At 35.9% G+C, this 21,411-nt stretch overlaps 1 protein-coding gene across 2 annotated transcripts in view; it reads left to right on the plus strand.

Moving 5' to 3' along the window:
• LOC144435109 (uncharacterized) overlaps positions 1-19,304 on the plus strand; it is a 39,424-nt gene extending 20,120 nt beyond the window's left edge. Inside the window, exons 10-16 of one of the 2 annotated variants that reach the window (XM_078123668.1) lie at positions 1,076-1,191; positions 4,375-4,567; positions 7,060-7,161; positions 10,053-10,123; positions 12,080-12,140; positions 12,658-14,135; positions 14,851-19,304. In XM_078123668.1, coding sequence (XP_077979794.1) covers positions 1,076-1,191; positions 4,375-4,567; positions 7,060-7,161; positions 10,053-10,123; positions 12,080-12,140; positions 12,658-14,135; positions 14,851-14,865 — 2,036 coding nt within the window. In that variant the 3' untranslated portion in view covers positions 14,866-19,304. The remainder of the gene's footprint in view (positions 1-1,075; positions 1,192-4,374; positions 4,568-7,059; positions 7,162-10,052; positions 10,124-12,079; positions 12,141-12,657; positions 14,136-14,850) is intronic. The other variant, XM_078123669.1, reaches the window with a different exon arrangement.
• Positions 19,305-21,411: the final 2,107 nt, after the last annotated feature.

The following is a 21,411-nucleotide window of genomic DNA, read 5'->3' on the forward strand; positions in this document are numbered from 1 at the left end:
GAAAGGGGTAAAAGTTGCCTGGCTTCCCATACAATCTACCATAATTGGGGGGTGGGGGGTGGGGGGTGGGGGGTGACCCCTGGTAAAATTACTGGGGAACCCTGGTAGATTTTACTTGCTTACTGCCCTTAACAAAAACACTGACAATTGGTCACTTGATCTTCAGATCGTTTGAAAAATGACAGTTTTGACACTGCTTTGTGACATTTTGACATAAACAGTACACATTGCTAATTCATTATTGTTGACTTATTAGTAAAACTTGTGTCAGACATTTTTGTTGTGTTCTTGTTTTAAGGAATCTGTCTAATTTCAAAGTCTTTTAAAATGTACACAAAACAAAGTAGGGGCATGAAAGACAATCCGATTTTCTAAAATTCAGTTACATCCTAAACTTGTATGAGCCATTTGTCAATATTTTGACATGGGTGTGCCTACTAGTTCACACAAACAAAATCAATCCCAAAAAATCTGAAGAATGAAAAAATTGTGAGATTTATCCAATTGTTCATGGTTTGGTGAGAAAAGTGTTCTAGTATTGGTTTATTTAGTAAAAAGATAGTGTGTTACCTACATGTATACAATACTGTGGCAATACCAAACACCTAGCTACAGACTTGTGGTCTTTCTATCTCAGGCTATTCAAACTAAGCTTAAGATTGTAATACCACAACAAGTGTAGGGATGCCTTACTGAACACATATATTGTCTACAAACAACACAAACGTGTCATCCAGGTTGACAAAAGTCTGCGTGGGAAGATTTTCTTTGGGTCCCTCACCTGTTTCTCCTCATTGTAATAGCCTTCAAAAACTTACATATACTAACCAAGCTACGCAGCCTAACTAACCGTAATACTAAACATTTTGTTCTTCATTGGTTTGTTTCATTTTATCTTGAATCCTCTTTCTTTCTACCAGGGGGATATTTGTTTGAACACAAAAAAAATATAAGTTGGGAAAAACAGGATTGAGACTGTATGTATAGTGTGTATAGTGTCGTACAAGCCTAGGAAGTCTAATCTATCTGTGAAAATATAGCTTAATACTGATTTGTCATTTTTCCATTTTTCCAGTGGAAACCATCCTTGGTCTAACAGGATCAACTACAGGTACTATGATAGGGTATATCTTTCCAGCCATCATGTTTTTGAAGTGTCTACCAAAAGGGCCAGGTGTCAAATCAGCACAGGTACGGCTACTGTAATTTTCATCTCATTACAGGTTCTTGGGTTGAAACCTTTTTAGGAGTAAAAAATTTAAAAGTGAAGATTTCAGGAAACGTTTGTGAAAATTGTGCAGGTTTTTACTGACCTTCTGCAGATATTGATCAAGTTACAATTTTAATCAAAATATTGTGAAGAATGACTTTAATGAAAAAAATTGTGAAATTTTGATGACTATGCACTTCTAGTGCTGAAATTCATAAAACATCAAATGTTAATTACATAATTTTTTCATTTTTGGGGGCTCACTGAACATAATTATTGAGACTGCTTGCATTGTTTTCACAAACACTTTAATTAAGGGTAGCAGGTAAAATTTGTCTAACTTCTTTACTATTTACAAGTTACTGGGTTGTTATCAAAATTGTGATTGAATATACAGGAAATAACTCAAGTGTTAGCTGATGTTTACCTCAGTGTTACTAGGTTACCGAAACACTAGCAAAATTGTCAACCTTTGTAAAGTCAATTTCCTATATGAATGTCTGTGCAAACAGAAAACAGATATGATTAGCTACCTAGTATAAATTCTATATACTGTGTATTGGTAACATATCACCCATATAACTGAGTTTATTCACTGCACTCAACTACTTGCTACTGATACATGTCACGTTAGAGACACATGTCTACTCATTTACACATGATACAAAGCAGGTTTGTGCTAGGGGGTTTCATCCTATACTGTACCTATCCCTAACCTAACTTAACCACTTAGCTTAAGTACAGAAATACATTTATTGTATAGTTAGTCCACTGTACTTCAGTCTTGCCTGGTTTAATCTCAATGGGTATAACTGTAGAACAGTGGCCACTTTGAGATGATGATGTAAATCAGCTATATGTTAGGAGGCCAAAATTTATTTCAATGTCACTCTATTACCCAACCAAAATTGCCTGTCTTTGTTTGCCTCCTTGAATCTTGCAGGCCAAATGTAGAACAGTTACCATTTTGAGTGATGCTCCAACTAAGACTCATCGCACATTCTTCGCAGCATCACTAAAAGGGCTATTTTGTATATACTGATATCTACAAAATAATTGTACTTGAATATTCTTGTACTGTCGGCCCTCATCACTCTATAGGGCTAATCATTCCTTGATGTGTTACTGCGATGTTTGTTGTATGCTCAGGGCATGCAATAACATGGAGCATCACACAAACACGTCAATGAATGATTACCCCTATGTAGTTGATGAGGGCCCACAGTACAAGGATATTTGAGTACAATTATGTGGTAGATATTAGTACATACAAAACAGACCTTTTGGTGATGCTCCGAGGACTGTGAGGGAGTCTAGTTCCAACTTGGCTTTTCCTACCCCAAACTGAAACGCTCTAACTAGATGCCAATGTGTACCAATTGTACAGTTGGTGCACTGTTCTACATTCTTACCTCATTGTATCTTATACAGCAAGTATGGAACAGTGGCAACTTTTGGACAATGTTGCATCTTGCCACAATGCTAAAGGGTCTAGCCGTATTCCAATTGCAGTCTAACCATAACTAAAAGCTCCCCAAGTTGACACCAATGTGTATCAATTGTACAGTCAGTCCACTGTCCTACATTCGGTGCCTAAAGCTATTTATAAATAGTAGCACTGCTATGGCAAGTGTACAGTTGACATATCTTTATATAACAATGTTTCCTTAGGTTTGAAAGTAAGAGTACAGTGTATATATATATATATATACTGGTAGTAAATACACTCAACAAATGCAATAATGGTACCAGTATTTGTTGTAGATACTTCAACTATACAAACACCAAGACTAAGCTGATAAAAGCATTGCTAGTGTACTGACTTCTACTCCCACTAATTGACAAGGTTGTGTAATCTCAGGAATCTACAGAACTGTCTTTGTCTTTTACCTGTAAATAGCTACGATCTTGGTACATTCCTGTTGTTTTATACAGTGGGATTAATCCACCTCAGTACTGCAGGGGTGGTAGCATGTAGCTATCCTAGTTTTCCTGTATATCTCATTTAGATCATTTAGTTGATGACGTTTGTCAATCACTTCCCTGTCTGTGACTTAAAGGCCCAGGTTTCAATCCCAGGTACTCACATTTGTGTTATCTCATCAGTGAAGTCATAAAGATTACATATACCGGTAATCTTACTTTTGTTCTGACCGGTACCCAAATTGTTTTATAGCTATCCCAGGCAACCATTTTTCATACCTGAAGTTTAATAGTCTTGAGGTTATCCATAGCTTCGATTCACTTCTCACAAGATTCTAGATTAAAATTTTGAGATGGGGGTGGTGGAGGGGGGGGGGGGGGGAGAGAATGTGTGTAGCCCAAGTTCAAAACATCCAAAACAGACCCATTGTTAGGAATTTCCAGTCATAGTCATCAAGCCAGTTACCTTTATTCTGATGCTATGAAAGTATTTCCAAAACATGAAATCATCTTCCATGTTATCAACCCCATAATTAGGAAATATTCAGATGAAAATTCAACCCATGTTTAGGGCTTTTTTTTCTGTGAAAAAGTAACCCATTGGGGCAAAGCATACCCATATACCTTTCTGTGGGAGTACCGCCTTCCCAGTATAATATTGATAAATTTTTACATCAATTGGTTACCAATAAACTTGAATAACACCAGTTGAGAGATGACGTGATCATGATGTAAAACATATACACATTGGAAGATGACAGTAATCATTGTAATAAAATACAGTAAGTGATGAAGTAAGAGACACAGACAGACTAGAAGAAAAATATGAGAATTTTCAGACAACAAAGTAAAGTAAGATGTATGCAAAAATTTGTGTGTATAAAATCAAAATGGACAAAACTTGTGCTTTGACATACACAGTATAAAATCTATCCAGGTTCCCTTGTACTTTTTATTGAGTATATTTACTGAGGATTTACCAAACTATTGTACAATGTATAGAAAATGGAAAAATTTCAAAGAGTTCATATATCTCTGTCACTTTGGCTCAGAAATTTAGCAAAAAATTTCCAAAAAAAGAGAACTAATTGTAGAAATACATGTACAGGTTTATCCTAGTCTTGTTCCTATACAGTATCGTTATCCCGTCTTTGTGACAAAGGTCTAAAATTGAAAGTAAACACTGCTGGAAAGGTATCAAAATTTGAAAAAGTGACCAAATTGTGATTGATTTGTTTCAGGCTGTTCTCTTCCTTGGTATTATCATTATGTTTGCCAGTACCTATTCTACCCTACAATCCCGTCCTGATGAAGTTCAAATCGTTCAACCAGGAGCTGACCTCAACTTACCGGACCAAGACCAACTTGCACTTGATGAAAACAAAAATGTACTTGATGGCGACAAAGCTATTGCTCCAAATCTAGATGTAGCAGGTAGGTGAAACTTATGCCTAGATTTTCACTAGATTTTCACTTTTGATTTTTGTTTGTTTTATTTTTTCAAACATGATTCACTGAGTGATTATTCTAAGATCAGTATGTACCAACATTGCAATGTCTTCACCTATTGTCAATTGGTTATCACCACTATCATGTCAGAATCAGAAGAAAAAATGCACACATTTAAGAAAAGTTTTAATAAATTCAAAAGTTATTTTGTACCAAAATTGAATCATTAACTTCAGTTAAATTTTATGAGAAATCCCAACATATGTAAAGGAAAAAGTGAAATTGTAGAACCATCTGAACACGGTTGATACAATACTGAAAAAGTCACTGCTCTACTAATCAGGGAAACCAGTATTTTATTTTATTTTGTACTATTATATGTTAAGAACTGAATCTTTTCTGATCAAGTTGTGTCCTTGGTTTGTCATCTTCTCAACTGTGTATGATATTTGTATCATTAAAGGCACACTGTCTGGATCCAAAGTTTTTTTTTCTGCGCTATTTTTGTTTAGTATGAAGAAATACTAACACTGTTCTGTTTACTGAAACCTATCATTACTAGTAACCACAAGATCTGTAGCATTGCATTTTAGGCAAATTAAACAAATGGTGATTTTGGGGTATGAAATTGTTCTTGGCATCAGAATGAAATTGCCATAGTATATGAATGCATTGACTGCATTTACCTGTCAGTAGAATAACACGACATCTTTCATGTAAATAAAAAATTTAGAAAAAAAAGTTATGATTTGGACTGTGCCCCTTTAATGATATACATGTATATGTATGACTAAGCTAAATGAAAGATTCAGAGTTTGGTAAAAATTGTCAAAACAATATCTTAAAATATCATGTTTTAGAGATCTTTTCTGATCTGAAGGAATGGCTGTGGTATGCCTGTGATATTTCGTTGGTTTGACACAGCAGTCACTGATAGTGTTGTATGTCACACCGACCTGATCACACTGTCACTGTCTATTGCATAACCGCATGACTTATCAATATAATATGTAAATATGTTTACCATGGCTGTGTTTGAGGAGAGGATTGCGTGGGGTGAGTTAAAAGTCAGAAAGGAAACAATGCTATGTGTGTTCAATGAAGTAGAACTAGAGTAGAGTAGAATAGAATAGAGGAGAGGGGAGAAGAGTAGAGGAGGGAAAAGGAGAAGAGAGGGGAGGGGAGGAGAGGAGAGTAGAGGATAGGATAGGATTGGAGAGTAAAGTAGAGGAAAAGAAAGGACTGGATAGGATAGTCACTGCAACATTTGTTGAAAGTAACTGACATAAGATTACAGTTGTTATGTTTATGAGATTTGCTCAGAAAGTCAAGGTGGAAAAACAATATGTGAAATTCTTTTGGAAATTTCATTAGAGAATTCTATAACATTTAACTGGAAATTTGGCAAAACAAATTTAGTGTGTATTTTTGAAGAAAACTTTCAGTATGGTAAAGATGGTAAATTCTGAATATGGTAACTGGGATCTCGAAACTGTACTAACTGTAACTAGAATGTCTTTATAAACTCTTTTGTTAGATATAATAATGTAATCGTAATATCATACACCCAAAACAGTATTGAATCACCACACGATATTGATAAAAGTGTGTCTGCTGGCATTCTTTTAGTAATTTTACAGAAGATAGTTGCCTTTTGACCACTTTTGATATATCAAAACTCCCTTTTTAGTGGGGGAGGGGCTGTTCATTCTTTTCAAGCATTTATGTGAGTGGTAACCCTCCTAAGTCTTCCAAACGATGTATGTATGAAATGACAATGGCAAAAACATTCTCCCATCTCTATCTGATGTGACATTTCATTGTGCAAAACATGGCCAAACATTCTCATGAGCATTTTGAGTGCTTGTCGTTAACAAATATAGTTGTATAACCATTTTCCACGCAGCACTTTGCACAAAATTGATGTGGAAAAATTGTCCTGGTTTAGTACTACAATGCCAACAAAAATAAACTCTGCCAACTTCAGCCAATTACCTTGATAAAGAACATGGCCAAATATTCTTTTGTGCACTTTAAAGGTATGCAGAGCAGAAATTATGTTCCTTAGGCCACTTCAAAGATGACACTGTGCACAAATCCAAGTTTAGAATTGTTAAATAACTCAAAAGACAGAAGAAAAAATGCAAAATGGCCAGATGATTTCATGAACTTCTCTGAAACATAGTTTTATAATTATAGCATTGCACCAAGCACAAATCAAAGTTATAATTGTTTGATAACTCGGCTTAATATTCTCATAAGCACTTTGAATGCTTGCAGTTATCAAAAATAGTTGACTTGTATGACCATTTTAAACAAAACATTTTGCACAAAATTGATGTGGAAAATTGTCATGGTTTAGTACTGCAATGCCAACAAAAATGAACAATGAAAAATGGACAAGGAAAACCCCACAAATCATTTCGTCAAAGAAATATCCCAGGCAGAAAATGAAAATAGACACACATGTTTTGCAGGAGGTGATGTAATCAAAGATAAAGATGAGAACAACAACGATGTTGGTGCAGGAGGTGGTGGTGGTGGTGGTGGGGATGAGCAAAAGGAAGAAATTGGCAAAGGTAATGATGATCGTAACCAGGGAGATGAGGTTGCAAACCAGGAGGTAGATCTAGTGGGAAAGGGTGTCAAAGAATTGCGTGATGAGGAGGAAAACAAAGAGAAACTGAAACCAATAGAAGGTGAAATGGACAATGGAGGTAGGCTGGATAAGAAATGGCTTCCTCCTGGTCACCATAGCAACCAGAATCATCATAAGCCTATGCTGCCAGTAAATACTCTACTCCTGCCACTGCTTTATCATAGCCCCTACAGTAGTGTATGGGCTATGTGCTTATAAACTGTCCAGTGTTCTGTTGATGTTTTGTCTTATAAGCTTGAAACAACTCTGCCTTCATTGACCACATTGTTTACCTTTGTTGACTAATTAATACCTCTTAATGTTTATTCTCTAAAGGAAGTGGGGGCGGGGTCATTTAGTTAATCAGTCCTAATTAGAATTTAATTAATACTAAAGACAAAGTTAGCACTCAAAAGTTCAACATCAGGAAGTCAATGTTTTCCTACTAGATCAGCCCATCATCTCCTTATAAGATAATACTTTACAAAAAATATTGTTGGAGCCACACTTCTTTATTGAATCAGTTCTATTGTATTTTCAATCAGAATATTTTGGTCACCACTAATTAGTGGTCTGAACCTAATTACATTTTTGTGGATTTTTGTAAAGAAAAAAATCCATGAATGGCAATGTATTGGTGCCCACACACTCATGTACACTAAAATTATTTGTATAAAGACTCGAAGAGTACTGGTACCAATTTCTGTCATTGAAAGATTTTTGAATCAAATTAAAGTTTGATTTATTTTTTTTCCAAATGTGATAGACTACATTTCCTGTACAGTATTTATGTTATTATAATCTATATTACTGAAGTTCAAAATTCAGTTATTCTCAAGAGTTGAAATATCTATTTTCTTTCCAGAGACAGTCGGTCTGACAATGGAGATTTTAGTGTCAGTAATATATCAATGGTGTGACATTAGTAAAAAGAGTTATACTGCTATATAGATTACAATTTACAATGTTTATCCAAGGCTTACCTTTAAGTACATTTGTTCATAGGCCTTTCAGTGTAGGGTTTATGATTTGTTGCACAAATCATCACCTTTATAACCAAATTTTTATGTTTCCAGCAGCCTTTTCAAGCAACCTTTATGACAGAGACAAGTAAACAGACTGAAAAATAGCTTCACATTACTAGTAATGCTCTTCATCAAAGTTCAAAGTCATAGAAAATGTAGTAAAATTGTTTTTGAAAAGCACACCGTACCTGTGGTCATCACACAGCTCTTGTATAGTCACAATATTCCAGTTTCCATACATTTTCTTACAGTCACAGATTTCCAATTCTGTAATTTGCTGTGCAAAAACAAAGCCAAGTAGAGCATTGGTCCCTTCTGATAATAAAAATATTATGGCATCCAATTTTTTGCACACTTAGAGGTGGTGCATAATGTTCTGTACTCTGAAAACAACACAGTTACTCCTTCTGCCCTTAATTATACAGTGAACCTTATATATCAATATATTGTACAAATTATTTTAGGTCCAAAACCTAAACTTTCAAATTGCAATAATCGAAATGTTGGGATACAAATAGTAGTCAGAATACTACTTCATTGATGTATTCACATACTGTCATGGTGATACATGGTAATGTGGTGACAGATATTTCACAAGATTCAAATGTTTTCAAAAAAAAATTATGTAAAGGTAAAGCTACACTGGCTTGAAAGATCTTTGAAGACCATCATGATCTGTCACAAACAAAAAGCCTGTCCTGATTTGAGCAATGCTTGAGTATTGAATCCCCAAATGACCAAACACATACAGAAAAAAACTAAAAGATTTTGGGACGATAAATATGTAACATTTTGTAACTATAAGCCCTTGTAAACCAACCTTTGTTTTCATTTCAAGTGATTAATTCTGATTATATCTTTAATTCTTGTCCAAAAATAAGCTGAAACATTTGAAAATTTCGAGAGAAACAATAATTTTGTAAAAAAATAATAATTCATTTTCATGTTTATTACTGAGTAATTCTCATGTGAAGAGATTGATTATGATAATAGTTATATTTATAGTCCAAAAAATGAGCTGTAAACATTGAAAAAGTTATGGAGAAATGATAATTTTGTACAAACTTGTTGAAGGGTAATGTTCAGTACTATAAAGTGTAAGCAAAGAAATAGGTGAATTGTTATTTGAAATGCCTGTTCAAATAATTCTGACCTACATCAAAGCAGTTTATTAGTTTGACATTGATCCTTGCCACTCAATACTTTGGGGAATTGCCAAATAAAAACTTAATTAAGGAAGTCCTAGACTCAAAACAAGGGAGTTTACCACATTTAGTATTGTGTGGTTGGTTCGATCCTCAAAGAAACATGAATTTACAGGGACTACAAACATGTGGATACTAAGCAGTCTTTTAAGGACGATTTCTTTGCTCCCAACGGAAACCCCAAATAAAACTTGAAACTCAGGAATTCTGGTTATCTCGTTAAAATCAGAAATACCATACTCTTAAGAAAGCACCAGTCTTAATACACCTACTCCATTGCTGTAAACAGTCTTTTCTCTTTTCACTAACATCGCTATTAAAATTTGTGAATGGTCAGGTTTTGGGTTTCCACTTCGTGTTGACTTTTCAGATCACTGTAAGTAAGGGAAGCTGAAAATAGAACCACATAAATAATTCATGTGTAAAGCAATAAATATCATTGGTATGTGTCCATAACTTATTCACCTTGGTTAAGAAATCTCATTCTAACTTTTAACTTTTTTTTCATAATTATGAAACTTTTTCTCTAACTGAGGGGATTCTCGGGTTAATGCATAGGTTGAATTACTGACTGTTTTCCCTCAAAATGCTTACATTTGTAGGAAAAGAAGTGGAGATATTACCCGACAAAAGACAAGAACCTCCGATACCACATGCACCAGCAGATAGCCCAGTACGTATAAATAAAAATGACTTTCTCTGATAGTTTTGTGTAACTGGATATGATAGATGTGTAACACTCTAGTATCAGGTCTGAATACTCCAGGGCCGTTTTGTGTCCTGATAAATTAAGTAGCCATTCACTTGATATCATCAGCTATGCAGTCGTAAGTTGGTTGCCGATAACATAATATTTGCCACTGCTACCAAGGCAAATGCCAAGGAGATGATATCCTACATGATTCACATGTCTCATGTAACAAGTCTGGAGTTTGTTTATTGTTTCATTTATTTTTTTTTCCTGAAGGAGAACAAGTCTGGAAAGTACTAAAAATGTTGCAGTATGTTTCAGTCAAAATACAGAGCACAACAATTCAATGCCAAATACTACTTAATGGTGCATAGATTGCAATAAAGGAATGAAAAATCCTACCAGTGGTTATGATAGGCCATAGTCAGTATTTGTCCTGAGAGTTTGTCGGAACAGTGTTGGCTAAAAGTGCCCTTCAACAAAGGCACTGACTTTACTGCCAAGAATTGAGATCCAATTCAATATCATGCAAAGATTACAATATAGAAATATTCAGAAATGAAAATTTCAGGATTGCCCTTCCTGAGTGTTCTTATCAGAACAGAGATGAAGACCCAGTTACCACTTGAGCACAGTGACTGGCGTACTGCCAGGAATAGGGGTTCTCCTCCTTTGGGTGAAGTGTTTGACATTTAGAATGTCAACTGTTGACCTGTGGAGTCTGGTGACTGTTGTGATGCCATTTTGGCATTAAACTCAAGTAGTTTGCAGTTGTAATTTTCATTTTATCAAGAGGACATTTCAAAATTACAAGATGGCTCAGTGGCCCTTGTTGTTACCTTGTTCAGGGGTGTCCCCTTTACCTTATTCATGGAGACACAGTTGCTCCCAGCAGTTGCTACATTAACAGCTACCATAGACCCATTTATGCTGGTACTGACACAGCTTTTGGTTTATAGAATGAGGAATGAGTTCTGCTACAATATTACAGATGGTGTCTTCAAATTACAAATTATAGGTTTTAGGTATGAATAGTGGCAAAAAACCCCACTTTAACTTTTTACCATTTACTGTTACTAATATTTCATGGAGTTGTACAGAATATTCTGCTCAATTTTTGAGACTTCCATCATACTCCAAAAAACTTGGAGTCATTACTTAGATTTTTGACCAGGTTGTTTTTGTAGTTTTTGTTTTTGATTTTGAATGTCAGACTTGTAGAGTCTAAAATGGATGATAATCTACCATGCATAACACCGATATGTATCGAGGGCAGTATGAGTGTAGTAAATTGTTTATTTTCACCATGCAACATTGAGATGTCGGCATGCAGAACCAACCATAATTTAGTCTTCACACTACAAAATGTATGTTCGCTGTGAATTGAAAACAAACTCTGTCTGGTTTCTTGACCGGTTTAAAACTGGAAAATTGACCTTGAAATTGGAAGTATCAGTGGTAGTTCAATAAACAAAGAAAGAAAGTAACAGCTATAGATATCACACCATATGTTTTCAAATAAAGTGTCTGCTCTCCCAAATGTCATTTGATGCTACGAAAATATTTATGGCACAGAGATTTGCGCTAGTGAAAATGGGTAACAGTCTGAAGTAGTGAGCTTTAGTGTTCCATTTTGGTTTCTCTATTCTGTGACAAGGGAACTATGAAAGCTTTGAGTTGAAAAATAAGGAAGAAAATTGGTCTATAAAGATACATCATTTGCAAAATTTGGTTTTAGTCAATCAGTCTATATAAATTATTTATTATAGTGAATATTCCTGATGTAAATATTAAATATCTACTATGAATATTCCACTAAAGGGAATACAACTTTAGTTACCGACAGTTTGTCTTCATCGTTTCATACTGGCCTTTTATAACTTAAGTTGATCAGATGGGAATATTATGAATTCAAATTCTTATATGTTTCATCAACAGGAGATTATTGAGAAACAAAACTTAGTTGAGGAGAAAAAGGAAGAAGTTATCAACATTGCAGGTAAGTGTTGTAGAAAAATGTATTATATCTACATAACTGTCATCATTTCTGTGAGTATTTTAAACTGCTTGCATTCAATGGTTTCAAATTCAGACCACCTCTTATTTCTCTAGGAAATATGATATTTGGCTATATATGTTGAGATACCTAGAATTTAACTTAGGATTCAGAGAAATTAACATAGTGGCTATGTCTCTATAAGATTTTGAGAGGCTGTCACACCCTTTCACTAATGGTACAGGAATGAGTTTTGGCCCCCACCCCCTCCTCCAGGGTAAGGGTTCTGGTCATCACTTTCCTTTCTTTTACAATTGCATCTCTACTATGCAATGGTGGATTTGACACAAATATGGCTTGTCTCTCTGAAAAAAAAAATATGAATGTATTATCTAAAAAAAATATCGAATACAAACAATTCACAAAATCATAATCAAAATATTCACTTTTTTAGACTCTGAAATACATAAAGGAAAATAAGTAGATTTGGTAATGTTTTTGGTTAATTTTTTTTTAAAAGATAAAGACACAGGAGAAGATGAGATTCAAGAAAAAGTCATTGATGTTGGTGATGCCAAGGAAGAAGTGATAGTAAAAGAAGTAGAAGATATCCAAGGGAGAGGAGACATTGGACCAGATGATCAAGGTATGATGGAGAAAGGTGATGATGAGGAGGGGGAGGATGAGGCTCATAAACGCCTGGAAGAAAAAGTAGAGTTGAAAGTGAAGGAACAAGACCAGAAACATGAAGAACAGCAGAAGATGATTGATGAACTAAAGGAGAAACAAGACATTCAAGAGAAAGTTATTGAACAGCAACAGGAGGTTATTGAGGAGTTGAAAAAACAACACGGTGAATCCATGGAGAATCTCCCAAAAGCTGACGAAGGTCAGCATATTGATGTGGAGGCCGGTGCTGGTGATGTCGTTGCTCAGCAACAACAACATGTACAAGCTCGTGCAGTGGACCCAGACAATCAAGCAAATATAGACGATCCAGCACAGAATGTAAATAATCTAAGAAATGTGGTACCACAGCAACAAGGCTTTGATCCACAACAGCAACAACCCAATAATGAGCAACAGAAGCCTGCAGTACCTATTGTTGGTGAAGAAGCAGCTAAGAAGATGTTAGCAGATGCACAGCAACTTGTTGCAGATCTAGCTGCCGCAAAGAAAGACATGCAAGTCCCTCAAGCTGACACACAGAATGGGAATTTGAGAAATGATGCTTTGGATCAGCCTCTACAGCAACAACAGCACCAACAGGTACAACATCAAGAACAGCAACAGGTACAGCATCAAGAACAGCAACCGCATGAAATTAAACTACCACAAGCAGATCTAATCCAGCAAGCTGTAAATCAGGGTTTACATAATGCTGGAGTTCAAGGTATACCAAAACAACCACATCCACGAGATATTCTAGAAGTGGATGGAAAGATATCGGAACAAGAAGGGAATCATGGCCAGAAGGAGTACAACCATCATGGAGGGGATGATGGAAAGGATAACAAGGAAGAGAAAGCACAGGAACACATGGAAAATGAGATAAAGCATGAAGAAGCTAGAGTTTTGGATTCCAAGGAAAGAAGGAAGAGGGAGGAGCACGGACACAGGAATGAGGAGAGAGAAGAAAACAACCACAACAACAGAGATAATGATGAAATTAAGAGGGACAAACGAGAATTTCCTGATGATGTTAATAATGATGATAATGCTGAAATAAGAGATGAAGAAAAGAAACTTGAAAATATTGAGGATATGGAGAGAAAAATGTTTGAAGAGCATCTTGAGAATGTTATGAAAGCAAACAATCGTCCAGATGAAGATGTTGTTATGGACGACAATGTTGAAGATGCTGTCAAAAAGTTTGATGCTGATGTTAAGCAGATTGAAAATGCAGTAAGGGAAGATGATGAAAATAAACGTGTCGATAAGGATGGGAAAGAGCAGATAGATGAGGATGAGAAAAAGAATGAACACTTACGAAAAGAGGTAAGTCATGAGAGGTTAAGTCATAGATTTGTGAATACCCAGTTCATAGATATTCCCATTATGCTATGCAGTCTTGTGCTTTCCTCGAGTGTTACTGTTCAATATGTCTATATTTGCAGTGGACTACAGGGTCTGTTTTTACTGATTCTCACCTTAGACACATTAGTGCAAAACATTTTGTTAGATTGCATGTTGTTTACTTATGGATTGAGCAACTGAAATATTTGGTTGGACAGACTGCCTATAAAATAGTTGGTTTTATCTTGTTTGTCTCAGTTTTAAGTGGGTAATTACCATACCTCTAGTAAGATTGACAAGCTTTGTGTTTGCTGGAATCAAAAATTCTGTAGCATTTATTGTGCCCATAACTTCACTGAGCTGCAAAATAATTACTGATTTGTCAGTTTGCAGGTGGGCAAATTGGTTTAGTAGTCTATTCAATGTCATGTTTGCTTGTCTGCCGTCAGGTTAAGTTGCCGGTGGTGTGTAGACAAACTGCAAAAATGACAGGCATGAGTGACACACATCCATGACAGAAAAGCTGATTGGTTGTCATGATCATTTTGAATAAGCAAATTGAAAATCTGGCCAATCAGTGAAGACTTTGTAGACTTTGCAACTATAATGAGTGATTTGTTTATGACATTGCAGTATTTCACAACACTTTGATATGGATATTTTTTCAAAATATGTTATCTTTTATTATTTATTTCAGGAAGTACGAAGGTGATATGGGAAATAAAATGGTTATTCAGTACTATGCAAACTGAAAAAGAAGAAAAGAAGAAAAAAATAGATATTTCTATCTCACAGTAGCCTTTTTTTGTAAATTTATGCAAATTTATGCCTGCATGCACATACAGACCGTTTTCATCGGTACTTCTTAAAAATTTGATTTCACAACAGAATTAGTATTACAAATAATAATATCTATCAACTTTTAGAATAGTTTGGTGAATTTATGACTTTTGACTGGCAGATGACAATTTGGGGAACAACAGGGGTGAAAGGTCATGAATGCCAAATGAAATACAACACAGACACCAGATAAGCCAGATTTACTATTGTTATCTTGCATACCGTACTTTGCACCACGCCTAGGGGTCACCGAAAGGTCATACTTGCAACAAACAATACTTAAGTATATAATTAGCTCGGTTTTATTTCTGGGCACTGATTTTCATCTGATTTTAGTGTTGGTGACATAAAAAACCCTCAATTTGTTGACCTCTGGTTTAATTTCCTCAACTTTTTCAAAATTTTAGACAGATGGGTACTTGTGGTATTGTTGCTTGTCATTACCTCAATTTCAGGTAAATACACCAAGGTTTATTTTCAGTGAAGACTGAACAAAAAAATTGTAAAAAAAAAAAAAAAAAAAAATGATCAAAATTTAGGCTAAAGTGAATGTCAGAATTTCACAGATTTTTACTTTGGTACTAAAAATTGGTCAGATTAGGAACTCAGTTTAATTAAATGAATTATGACACTGTTTTGACTTCAGTAAAAATTGCTAAATTTTCTGTTCAAACTTTTGTTAAAATTAAGATAGATGAATTTTGTGCACATTGTGACACAGCTAGGTGGATTGATTCTATTTTTCTATAAAGATTTTGACAAAAAATGTAGAAAGATGAAATATTTTGCACCATGGTTGGGAGGGGTAGAGCCCTTGCCATGTAATCCTATGTTGGGTGGGTGGGTGAGATGACTACACTGTTTTTCTATCAATATTTTGGCAGTATTCAAGACAGCTGAAATATATTGCACTGTGACAGTTGAAAGGCTGGGTAGGTTACCGAGCTATGTGTGGTCCTACACTGCAAGGCAAGGTAACATGAAGATTTTGATACATTCTCAAAAGATGAAGAAAAAAAATTGTGCACCATGGAAGGGAGCTATATGTAGCCCCACACTGTTTGGAGACATAACTATTTGTGTGGCAAGATTTAACAAAATTTGTGAAAGCATAAAAAATTTGCACCATGGTGAAAGAATGGGTATTGAATTACACACAGTTGCTAGGTGGCGGTTTATTTTTGACAAACTTCTAAAAAGTGTACAAGTTGTTGCACAGTTGAAAGGGGAGTGGTAGAACGACATTAGTCCCTGACTGCAAAGTGACTTTGTCACTGAGAAGTGTACCTACCTTCTTTAGCTAAGGAAGTAGGGGGAGACACTGTAATGCCATATCTCACAGTTTATTTTGGTTAGCTGTTTGTTCAGAGAAAAGCAGAAACGCAAACCATGGGACCATGTATTGTGTTTAGTCTGTTGAAATTTACGCTGTCAACAAACCATTGTGTTTTCACCCAAATGACATTTTGTCTGGTTATAGTAGGTGAGAACGATTTGAGTGACCTTTTTTGTGAATGTCAATCATACCAAAATTTAATAAAGCAGGTAGTGATATTTGCTTTTGGAGGAAAACCAAGGATACTGAAAGTTTAGATTGAAACCATGGGAACCATTACTTTGAAGGATTGTAAATGTGACATACTATTTAGAATGATTGCTAGAGGGTTATCAGCAAGTTATTGCATTTTACTGTTGGTGACCCCAAATTTTCAAGTGTGCAGTTACTAAACCAAAGTTTAATGCATGATGTTGACTGTCTAAAATGTGCATAAATTAAATGAAACCGTTTCACAATAACTTTTATTTTTAAAAAAATTAACCCAAAACCTATCCTGTTACTCATATGATAATGAGATAAAATGAAACTAGATGATTGATCCCAAATCAATTGAGAGTCTCCATTAGTGGCCAGTCCGGGTAGCAATGAATTCAAAAAAACCACAGAGTGAACAAAATCTCTGTTTTTACATGGCTTTCCAGTAAGCTTTGTGATTAAAAACAACAAATCTGTTTAGTTTGTTTTCAGCTTTAGATAATCTCCACTGGAACCAGAAAGCAAAGACAATTGTGGATGCAGACGAAGCTTAGGTAAATGGTAGTCGAAATATATACGGTATTTAAAAAAAAAAAAAAAAAAAAAAAACTAATTTGAAATAGGAAAACAAAGAAAAAACTCTGTGGTGGAATGTTTCCGAATATGATAGCGTTGATATTTTGACTATAACTTGTAGGGAGTCCACGGTGTGTTGTGCCATAGAGGTATCTCACCTTATACCGAGTTCCATGGTCATCAGTGTTGTAGGATTACAATGGTTTGAGTACAATAGCGAAAGGTGACGATTTGGAAGCTAATTTACATAGGCAGACTACCGACACCAGCTTAATCCTGGTAGAAAGCTATACTGTGGTGTTTGTCGAGTAACACAAGATGAAGGAATTCTTTCCTACATTTCACAGTGGTCTCTTGGCAACAGCTATAGCCAGAAATCATGCGAACTGACAAACACTGCATTCTGACGTATATATCTGTTGAGCATCTCGCCCGAGGAAGTGTTCAAACAGTTTTTTTTTTTACAAATCTGATGAAACCTTTCCTCGCAAAGTGACAGTTTCAAAAGTGATGACATGCGGTAGTGAATTATTTGAAGGTTTACAACTTTCCTTTTTTTTCTTTTTTCTTTACATACATCAGTATACTTTCAGCTGTACGTGCTGCAAATTTTTTTCTCGGTTAAAACAGAAATGTCACATGTCATTTAAAGGAAATACTAATTTCCGGCGCAATAATTTGACCGACTGTGTCGAGCTGTATAAATCCCGCCTAGAAGGTCGTCAGAATACATTGCCAAGTAAATGTTAATATAAAAATAGCCGACTAATATTTGGCGAGTTCAGTCAAACACGGAGAGGTTTCTTTTTAATATCATGAAACCGACCTTGTATCGGAACTTTGCCTATACAACCACTTTTCAAGCATAATTGTAAGACCTTCTTTGACATAATTCAAGTTTAGATAAAGAAGGGCAGAGTGACTCGACAGAGAAGCATTATCCGAAATTTGACAGCGTTGGTACGGTGGTCCACTCCCCAAAACGGGACAACTCCTCCTGTGTGTACTACACGAAAGGCATACAACTTGAAAAGGGGTTAATGCCTGGTACACAAAACCTATACAACAAAAAGGGGGACTGCTTGTTTACTTTATTGACTAAAAATCTGTATGAGAAGAGAAAACAATTTAGTTTCATATAATTTGACCTTTCATGCCCTGCTGCGTCCAATTTTGCCTTCGAGTCACACCATTTATTTCAGGGTTTTCGTCATCAAAATTTTCTTTTCACAGTTGGCTCGTCCCTCTCCGCTTCTCATCAAACCAATTTGTATGAATTTGTAGATTTCCACAATCGGTCTTTGTTCCCGGGTTTCATTAGTGTTCATTTCAATAATGTATTTGTCGGTTTCAGACCAAAGGCAATAACGGGGAGGTCGTCAATTAGCCTTTTGGGTCAGCCGCAAAACAGATCCGACTTCGGACAAAGTGAAATAAGCATACTGACATAAACTCTTTTTTTCATTAGTAAATTAATCGAATGTAGGGAATGAGTGTTCGGCAAATTTGTCGGCGATTCAATCAAACCCGGACCCATTTCAAGTGTTTTTCAGCAATAAACGGTACTTTAACCCGATGTAAAACGGGGCACAGTTTTCCATGTCTTTGATCTTGTTGCCGAAGTTTATGATACTTATCTAAGTTACTTAGCAAAATTGAAGTTCAAGGGTGAGTGCTACCTTGACAGCTTGTCTTGCACTCTGTATTTACGTAAACTTTGTACGCCTACTTGAACTTGAATCGCATTTAAACGTAACGGTTGTAAATAATTGTTATAACGATGATTTCCATATCTCAGTTGTGAATGCTTGAGAATTTAGAAATTTCGTGTAATTTCACTGCCGACATGTTGTTTCCTTTACTTTTTCGCCGATTTAGTTATTAATAATTATGTATTTAATCTAAATTAAAGGTTTACAGAGGAAACATATAACAAACATATAATATTTAGGTTTTTAAATTAGTTATTATTGATGTAAAGACAACTCATTGGATATTCGTTGGACTTTTTCCAGCCGAGTCATCAGCGCCAGTTGACGTATATTCTTTTGGTGTTTGTCGAAATTGTTTGATGTCGGTACCTTGTTCAAAGACTACAGAAAGTTCGCTTAATTAAAAAAAAGTCGAGCTAACACAAAGGATTAAATTGTGTATATTCTCAAACGAAAAAAAGGACACCTTTCTGAAATGTTCGATGAACCGGAACACTTTCTTTCAATTGAATAAATATTTTCAATATAATACATTTTAGTCTTGTGTATTATTACGGGTCAACAAGTCAACATTTAAACAGACAAACAAGAACCACAATAAAACAAATCTGGAGATTATCCTGGCTTGGTACTAGCTGTGTGATGGTAATAATGCGTGCCTATTTGCAGTCAACGTCTGGCATTTGTCATCATGTATTAAGAAAAAGATCAGAGACCCACTTCAGAGCATGTAATAAGAAACGTGGTCCGAAGTCAACTGGAGAAAGAACTCTCCGCTTTACACGTGTTTTATGTGCCTATTTCGACTGAATGGTACATATACATTCTGCGGTTACGAGTAGCAAATAGCGCCCGACTAACATTACAACGTTGTAATAGAAAGCAATTGGTTGAACTATTGTCAGTGTGAGATTGGGGTTGTGCGTGATGAATTGTTCGACAAATTTAAACCATAAATGCCGTTGGGACTTTCTAAAGCGAAGCGTCGTTTTGTGCTTGTCGAGCCGTTATACATGTTATACCCGGAGCCCGTTCATTGAATAGAATACACTGAGGCAGACGAAGCGTTCCAATTTGGTTGTCAGAAAGTGTGTGGCTAGCGTATAAGTGATGTTTGATTGAAGCAGGTGAAAACGAACGACTGCCAACGTCCGGTTTAATACTGTTCTCAAATGTAAGGTGGAACATCCGTCCTCAGATAGCTCACTATCCAGCATTATAAAATATTAATTTTATTTGAGCGAATGAGGTCAATATTTGATATCTAGCGGTCCAGCACAGAAAGGTATAGGTAACAAGCCAGCTTTCGACCCCATAGTTAATGGAACATTGATACCCCCATTTGCCCCACACTCATTGTCCAATGTAGACATCCACTTTCGACGAAACCAGATTTCAGGTCAACCGTTTATCGACTCCCCAATTTGTCTGTCTGTCTGTCTGTCTGTCTGTCTGTCTGTCTGTCTGTCTGTCTGTCTGTCTACCTGCATATCTCTCTCTCTCTCTCTCTCTCTCTCTCTCTCTCTCTCTCTCTCTCTCTCTCTCTCTCTCTCTCTCTCTCTCTCTCTCTCTCTCTCTCTCTCTCTCTCTCTCTCTCTCTCTCTCTCTCTCAGTCTGCCAATGCGAATTTGCCCTCATTTCAAATGTTGTATGAAATGACATTTTCTTCTCAAATGTATATCATACATAGGCTTAAATAACTACCCCCCCCTCCCATCGTACCCCCCCCCCATCGTAATCGTAGTTCTATGACAACATTTGAGTCGCACTTGACTTTGAATATAATAGAGCTACTGTAGATCACTATGCCATCCCAAGTTGCTGGTTAATGGTAGTAACGGTATAAATGATAATAATAATTAAATAAATATTATATAATAATGAGAATGATAAATAACCGTGTGAAGCAGTTATAAAGATTGGCAATTGATGAAGAATACCAAGGAAAGATTACCATTTGTCCATTTCTCAGGAGGATAGTTAGGCTGGTGCTAAAACTTTTGCAACGTTGTCAAAATTTGGTAGGGGTTCACGGTAACGTACATATTCAATCATCATAGTGTACAACTTGGTTACGGTGTTGACGATGTTCAAGGTTCGTGCACTGGACCGAAACCAGACAAATAAGATACGGTTTTCTATGAATGTAAAATCCCCAAATAAAAAGGTATCAATTCAGGGTTACTTGAGGCCCCACTGCGCCATTCTTCCATTGATTCTGTACATGTCATCAATACCCTTCAAATCCACCAGCCAACACTGAGCTACAGTAAACACATTCTCACAGTCACCGACAAGACCCTCTCTACAAATTGTGACCATTTTTCTCCTTTTTTTGTTCTTTACCAGGGGGGTCGTGTCATGGAACATGGAGGGATAGGGGAGATTTTGCTTTGCCTGGAAGACATGATTCCGATCTGTAACAGTTATGTGTTCTAACAAAACTTGTTTTCTCATAACTTTTTATTGGGGTGTTGGTTTAATTGTATGAAACTGTAAATTCAGGTAAACGTAACGACAGCAATGAAACCATTTGTAGAGGAATTTTTAACATATATACTATTATCAGTTACGATAATCCCTTTTCTCTTCAAAC

Source organism: Glandiceps talaboti, chromosome 5 (genome assembly GCF_964340395.1).
Source record: "Glandiceps talaboti chromosome 5, keGlaTala1.1, whole genome shotgun sequence".
In the NCBI taxonomy this organism is placed as follows: Eukaryota; Metazoa; Hemichordata; class Enteropneusta; family Spengelidae; genus Glandiceps; species Glandiceps talaboti.